The sequence below is a fragment of the Salmo salar genome, unplaced genomic scaffold, assembly GCF_965601325.2.
Source record: "Salmo salar unplaced genomic scaffold, fSalSal1 ptg000436l, whole genome shotgun sequence".
NCBI lineage: Eukaryota > Metazoa > Chordata > Actinopteri > Salmoniformes > Salmonidae > Salmo > Salmo salar.
The window spans coordinates 482,501-490,000 of NW_027675388.1; the positions used below are offsets into that span (position 1 = coordinate 482,501).

Here is a 7,500-nt window from a genome sequence, read left to right on the forward strand (position 1 = left end):
AAGACAGACAGTGAGGTATCAGATTTAGATTGTATTGAGTATACAGTCCACACCATATCTATTTCGACAGTGAAGATAACATTTTAAATGTGGCTCTGTACTCCAACATTTTGGATTTCAGATCAAATGTTTCATATGAGGTGACAGTATATAATGTCACCTTTTATTTGAGGATATTTTAATACATTTCGGTTTCATCATTTAGAAAAATGAAAGCACTTTATGCATCTAGTCCCCCTATTTAAAGAAGTCATATGTTTTCATATGTTTTCTGACCAATTAACTTATAGTGTGTTAAATTAGTCAAAAGTTTAGTGTTTGGTCCCATATTCTTTGACTGCAATGACTACATCAAGCCTGTGACTGCCATGATTGAGAAAGATCACGAATAATAATGAGTGAGAGAGTTACAGAGGCTACAACAAAACATGCTAACCTCTCACCATTACCAATAACAGAGGATACAACAAAACATGCTAACCTCTCACCATTACCAATAACAGAGGCTACAACAAAACATGCTAACCTCTCACCATTACCAATAACAGAGGCTACAACAAAACATGCTAATCTCTCACCATTACCAATAACAGAGGCTACAACAAAACATGCTAACCTCTCACCATTACCAATAACAGAGGCTACAACAAAACATGCTAACCTCTCACCATTAGCAATAACAGAGTCTACAACAAAACATGCTAACCTCTCACCATTACCAATAACAGAGGCTACAACAAAACATGCTAACCTCTCACCATTACCAATAACAGAGGCTACAACAAAACATGCTAACCTCTCACTATTACCAATAACAGAGGCTACAACAAAACATGCTAACCCCTCACCATTACCAATAACAGAGGCTACAACAAAACATGCTCACCTCTCACCATTACCAATAACAGAGGATACAACAAAACATGCTAACCTCTCACCATTACCAATAACAGAGGATACAACAAAACATGCTAACCTCTCACCATTAGCAATAACAGAGGCTACAACAAAACATGCTAACCTCTCACCATTACCAATAACAGAGGCTACAACAAAACATGCTAACCTCTCACCATTACCAATAACAGAGGCTACAACAAAACATGCTCACCTCTCACCATTACCAATAACAGAGGCTACAACAAAACATGCTAACCTCTCACCATTACCAATAACAGAGGATACAACAAAACATGCTAACCTCTCACCATTACCAATAACAGAGGATACAACAAAACATGCTAACCTCTCTCCATTACCAATAACAGAGGATACAACAAAACATGCTAACCTCTCACCATTACCAATAACAAAGGCTACAACAAAACATGCTAACCTCTCACCATTACCAATAACAGAGGCTACAACAAAACATGCTAACCTCTCACCATTACCAATAACAAAGGCTACAACAGAACATGCTAACCTCCCACCATTACCAATAACAGAGACTACAACAAAACATGCTAACCTCTCATCATTACCAATTTATTTATTTATTTCACCTTTATTTAACCAGGTAGGCAAGTTGAGAACAAGTTCTCATTTACAATTACGACCTGGCCAAGATAAAGCAAAGCAGTTCGACACATATAACAACACAGAGTGACACATGGAGTTAAACAAATGTAACCCTCTCACCAGGCTTGAATATGACTCTCACAACATTAACATATGTAGAGTATCTCAGCAGCATGGGATGTTAGGTGAGAAGGACATCTCCAATAAGAATTCCTATTGTAAACTATCTAGGGTTATGACAATAGGGTATTAACTTCAGATGAAATGATTATAGGTTTCTGTTATTGAATCAGGATAAACCATCCCATGCATTAAATTAAAACAATTAATGACTCCACCAAGGCAACATACATAATGTTCCATATGTGTATTAAAACATTTTCAAACACAAATACATGTTCAGACACAACATCAAAAGAAAAAAAAAATAATAATAAACCCCAATGAGTCGTGCACAACCCGTGTCCAAATTAAGCACCTCACATTGTGGTTACTCACGACTTGGTAGATATTCCCTCAGCGAAGTATGGCAGTTCCATGCAGGTTTCCTCACCAAGTCCAAGGCAGCACAGCGACCCATGCAGACAGTACTCCTTAGTAACCGATATCCCCATGGCAACACGAACTCGTTAAACTTCCCAAGCAATTATCTCCCGGTGTCACACGATGCTAGGCTAACCTCTAGCTGGCTAATACCTCCACGACGAGTCGGTAGATTCAGTCTTTACAAAAGTTTTAACGAAATTATAACAACTCTTTTATTAAATAAAACATGTATTTCCCTTCATGTCTTAGTAGCTATGGGTTTTGTTGTAGTTCTGTCATCTTCTTTTATAATTTTTCTTCACCAACCGTCCTGAGGTAAAACGTCCATCCTTTCATCAACGTCTTTTTCCCTCCCGTTAACCAGGTCAACTCCCATTGGCCACAACTTAACAAGCGACCTTATTGGTCAAAACTTAAACTTCAAAGTAAAACAAACTATTCACTTATACATTTAAATAAATATTTCTTCAAAAAGCATAATGCATTAACAACATTACAGTTTAGGAGCAATTCAATCATCTTTTAAATATAATACCAATTAATTATAACAAATGAACTCAATACTTGGTTCAAACAAGAGTATTACACAAACATACAGTCAATAATACAGTAGAAAAATAAGTCTATATACAATGTGAGCAAATGAAGTGAAATAAGGGAGGTAAAGGCAAAAAAAGGCCATGGTGGCAAAGTAAATACAATATAGCAAGTAAAACACTGGAATGGTAGATATGCAGTGTAAGAAAGTGCAAAGTAGAAATAATGGGGTGCAAAGGAGCTAAATAAATAATTACAGTAGGGGAAGAGGTAGTTGGGCTAAATTATAGATGGGCTATGTACAGGGGCAGTAATCAATGAGCTGCTCTGACAGCTGGTGCTTAAAGCTAGTGAGGGAGATAAGTGTTTCCAGTTTTAGAGATTTTTGTAGTTCGTTCCAGTCATTGGCAGCAGAGAACTGGAAGAAGAGGCGGCCGAAGGAGGAATTGGCTTTGGGGGTGACCAGGGAGATATACCTGCTGGAGTGCGTGCTACAGGTGGGTGCTGCTACGGTGACCAGTGAGCGGAGATAAGGGGGGACTTTACCTAGCAGGGTCTTGTAGATGACCTGGAGCCAGTGGGTTTAGCGACGAGTATGAAGCGAGGGCCAACCAACGAGAGCGTACAGGTCGCAGTGGTGGGTAGTATATGGGGCTTTGGTGACAAAACGGATGGCACTGTGATAGACTGCATCCAATTTATTGAGTAGGGTATTGGAGGCTATTTTGTAAATGACATCGCCGAAGTCGAGAATCGGTAGGATGGTCAGTTTTATAAGGGTATGTTTGACAGCATGAGTGAAGGATGCTATGTTGCGAAATAGGAAGCCAATTCTAGATTTAATTTTGGATTGGAGATGCTTATAGTGAGTCTGGAAGGAGAGTTTACAGTCTAACCAGACACCCAGGTATTTGTAGTTGTCCACATATTCTAAGTCAGAACCGTCCAGAGTAGTGATGCTGGACAGGCGGGCAGGTGCGGACAGCTATCGGTTGAAGAGCATTTAGTTTTACTTGCATTTAAGAGCAGTTGGAGGCCACGGAAGGAGAGTTGTATGGCATTGAAGCTCGTCTGGAGGTTAGTTAACACAGTGTCCAAAGAAGGGCCAGAAGTATACAGAATAATACCAATAACAGAGGGGGTCTGATCTTTGTGCCTCTGTAAATTTCTCATTCATCATCATTAACGATTCATTCATGATTATTCATAATCATGGTAGCATCTACATGAATGTAGAAGTGTTCAGAAACATCTTCTATTCTTACTGACAATACAAGTGAAGTGATTCCAAAATGACAGGACATTATTCACCATTCAGTTTCTATTAGGAAAAACATAATTCAAAACACAACCAAGTCAAACTGCAAATGCATTCAACAAGTTTGTAGAATCACAAGCTTGATGTTATCACTGCAGGCATGGAACATGGGACTAAATACTAAACTTATGACAACTTTAATACAACATAAGTGAATTTGTCCGAATATGTAAAACTTTTTCAAATGGGAGAACTAAATACATAAAGTGCTTTCCTTTCTTAACAGTAACACAGCTATGTATGAAAATACCTTCAAATAAAAGGTGACATTCTGTACTGTCTCCTAATATGAAACATTCGATCTCAAATCCAAAATGCTGGAGCATAGCACCACATTTAAAACTGTAGGCTTCACTGTCCAAACACATATGGTGTGGACTATGTGTGTCTGGTAAACACATGTGGATCTGGTGAACAGTAATCATTTGTTGACCAACTACAGGAATACTGACCTCAGAGTCTCCAGTTTACAGTGTGGATCCTCCAGTCCAGCAGAGAGCAGCTTCACTCCTGAATCCTTCAGGTCATTGTTACTCAGGTCCAGCTCTCTCAGGTGTGAGGGGTTTGACTTCAGAGCTGAGACCAGAGAAGCACAGCCTTCCTCTGTGACTCCACAGCCTGACAGTCTGCAACGAGATCATCATGACTTCACAAACACACTGTTAATTTAACACCAGTAGAGTAGAAGGACAATGGCAGATGCATTTGGTTCATATTCCCAAACAACATATAGATTCATCTTCCATCAATGCATTTATTCAATATGTTTTTCAATATACATATTATAATACATATTTTTCTCTAAACATAATATTTCTTCCTGATGAATACTTCTTATATGTCATTTTATTTACTCACAGAGCAGCTCTGGAGGCTTTGACCACTGGCAGCAGCCTCAGAAGACCTTTCTCTGATTTGGAGTATTTCTTCAGGTCAAACACATCCAGCTCCTTTTCTGAAGTCAGCAACACAAAGACCAGAGCTGACCACTGTGCAGGTGACAGGTTGGGTTCTGAGAGACTTCCTGAGCTCAGGTAGCTTTGGATCTCCTCCACTAGAGAATGGTCATTCAGTTCATTCAGACAGTGGAACAGATTGATGCTCCTCTCTGGAGAGGGATTCTCCCTGATCTTCTCCTTGATGTACTTGACTGTTTCTTCATGGCTCTGTGAGCTGCTTCTTGTCTTTGTCAGTAGACCTCGTAAGTGCTTCTGATTGGACTCCAGTGAGAGGCCCAGAAGGAAGCGGAGGAAAAGGTCCAGGTTTCCCATCTCACTTTGTAAGGCTTTATCCACAGCACTCTTGTAGACAGTAACTTCAGACTTGTCTCTGTACAGCAGAGAAAATATACTGGACTTTGTTTGCTGTTTGTCCATGAGATTCTCATTGTTGTTGATGAATGAGAGGAACACATACACAGCAGCCAGAAACTCCTGAATGCTCAGATGCACGAAGCAGTACACCTTGTCTTGGTACAGAACACATTCCTCTTTAAAGAGCTGTGTGCACAATCCTGAGTACACAGAGGCTTCATTGACATCAATGCCAGCCTCTTTCAGGTCTTCTTCATAGAAAATCAGATTGCCCTTCACTAGCTGTTGAAAAGCCAGTTTTCCCAGTGACAGAATGCTCTCTTTATTCCAGTGTGGACCTGTCTCTTCTTTCCCAAGATACTTTTCATTCTTCTGTTTGGTATGAAACACCACAAGGTGTGTGTACATCTCAGTCAGAGTCTTGGGCATCTCTTCTCTCTTATGTTTCAGCATGTGTTCGAGGACTGTTGCAGAAATCCAACAGAAGACTGGAATGTGGCACATGATGTGGAGGCTCCTTGATGTCTTTATGTGTGAGATGATTCTGCTGGCCAGCTCCTCATCACTGAATCTCTTTCTGAAGTACTCCTCCTTCTGTGGGTCATTGAACCCTCGTACCTCTGTCACCTGGTCAACACACCCTGAAGGGATCTTATTGGCTGCTGCAGGTCGGGTAGTTATCCAGATGAGAGCAGAGGGAAGCAGATTTCCCTTGATGAGATTTGTCAGCAGAACATCCACTGAGGTTGACTCTGTGACGTCCCAACAGATCTTGTTCTTCTGGAAGTCTAGGGGCAGTCGGCACTCATCCAGACCATCAAAGATGAACACAACTTTGTACTTGTCGTAGTTGGAGATTCTTGATTGTTTGGTTTCCATTGAGAAGTGATTGACAAGTTCAATCAAAGTGTGTTTGTCCCCTTTCATCAAATTCAGCTCCCGAAAAGGGAATGAAAACACAAATTGAACATCCTGATTGGCTTTTCCTTCAGCCCAGTCCAGAATGAACTTCTGGACAGAGACTGTTTTTCCAATGCCAGCGACTCCCTTTGTCAGCACAGTTCTGATAAGTTTGTCTTGTCCAGTTAAGGGTTTGAAGATGTCGTTACATTTGACTGCAGTCTCTGGTCTTGCTTGTTTCCTGGTTGTTGTCTCAATCTGTCTCAGCTCATGTTCATTATTGACCTCTCCTGTTCCACCCTCTGTGATGTAGAGCTCTGTGTAGATCTTATTGAGAAGTGTTGGGTTTCCTTGTTTAGCGATCCCCTCAAATACACATTGAAACTTCTTCTTTAGATTAGATTTGAGTTCACGTTGGCAAATCACAGCAAGCTCATCTGAATGAAGAAATAGCACAGAGGATATTAATATTACGTCTGTTTTAATGCCTACAGTATTGTAGGACTGTTATAACATTTTAAATTATAATCATTTATTCTCTTAACTGACTGTTTAAATGTTTTCATAATGCATTACAGACTGGTGTGACTGATAATGTAATTATTGGTATTATTGATGGTATTATTAATGTTGTCTCTCTGTCTCTGTCTCTCTCTCTAAATTAATCAACACAACACATCCCTTCTGCTACTTGATGAGGTCACTAGGTGTTGTGTTAAGGCTGCTACAATATCATTGAGTTACTCAGCTACTTTAGCTGTACTTTAGCTACAGCTTTTAAATGTTATAAAACAGCATTCAACATGAGGCAGACAGATCTTACATTTCTCCAGTGTGTCAGCAAGCTCCTTCTGGTTCATTTTCCTCAGGACGTGCAGTGTGATCTTCAGAGCCCCCTCTCTGGCACTGCTCTCCTGCTTCTCATCTTCAGCATCCACCACTTCCTCATCCTGCTTCTGACTCTCAAAGCCTTCTGGGAGTTCTGGACTAAGAATCCTCTTGAACATCTTCAGCTCGTTCTTCACAAATGTCATCATTTTCTCTTCAAGCAACTAAAATAAATCAAGTAAATAAGTTAAGCAAGAGAAGAAATGCTTTCTCATTAACACAATAATGAATAATTGACAGATCAACTTTACTTGAGGTAAACAAAAACAAATGTTCATAACAGGACCACATACACTGAATATGGAGGCCAGGTCTGTTTGATGACTCTGGGAAGACTGACCACTGAGAATCTCTGACTCTGATCTCTCCTGTTGGTTTCTGTGGACAAAACATGAGATTACACACACACACACAAACACACACACACACACACACACACACACACACACACACACACACACACACACACACACACAC

At 40.1% G+C, this 7,500-nt stretch overlaps 1 protein-coding gene across 1 annotated transcript; it reads right to left on the reverse strand.

Annotated features, from left to right (window-relative positions):
* Positions 1-4,212: 4,212 nt before the first annotated feature.
* LOC145876137 (NLR family CARD domain-containing protein 3-like) lies at positions 4,213-6,492 on the reverse strand. The gene is made up of 2 exons (XM_082971923.1): positions 4,781-6,492; positions 4,213-4,548 (listed from the first exon to the last, which is right to left on the reverse strand). Exons 1-2 carry the CDS (start codon positions 6,160-6,162, stop codon positions 4,359-4,361), a joined length of 1,572 nt encoding a protein of 523 aa, XP_082828049.1. The 5' UTR covers positions 6,163-6,492; the 3' UTR covers positions 4,213-4,358.
* Positions 6,493-7,500: the final 1,008 nt, after the last annotated feature.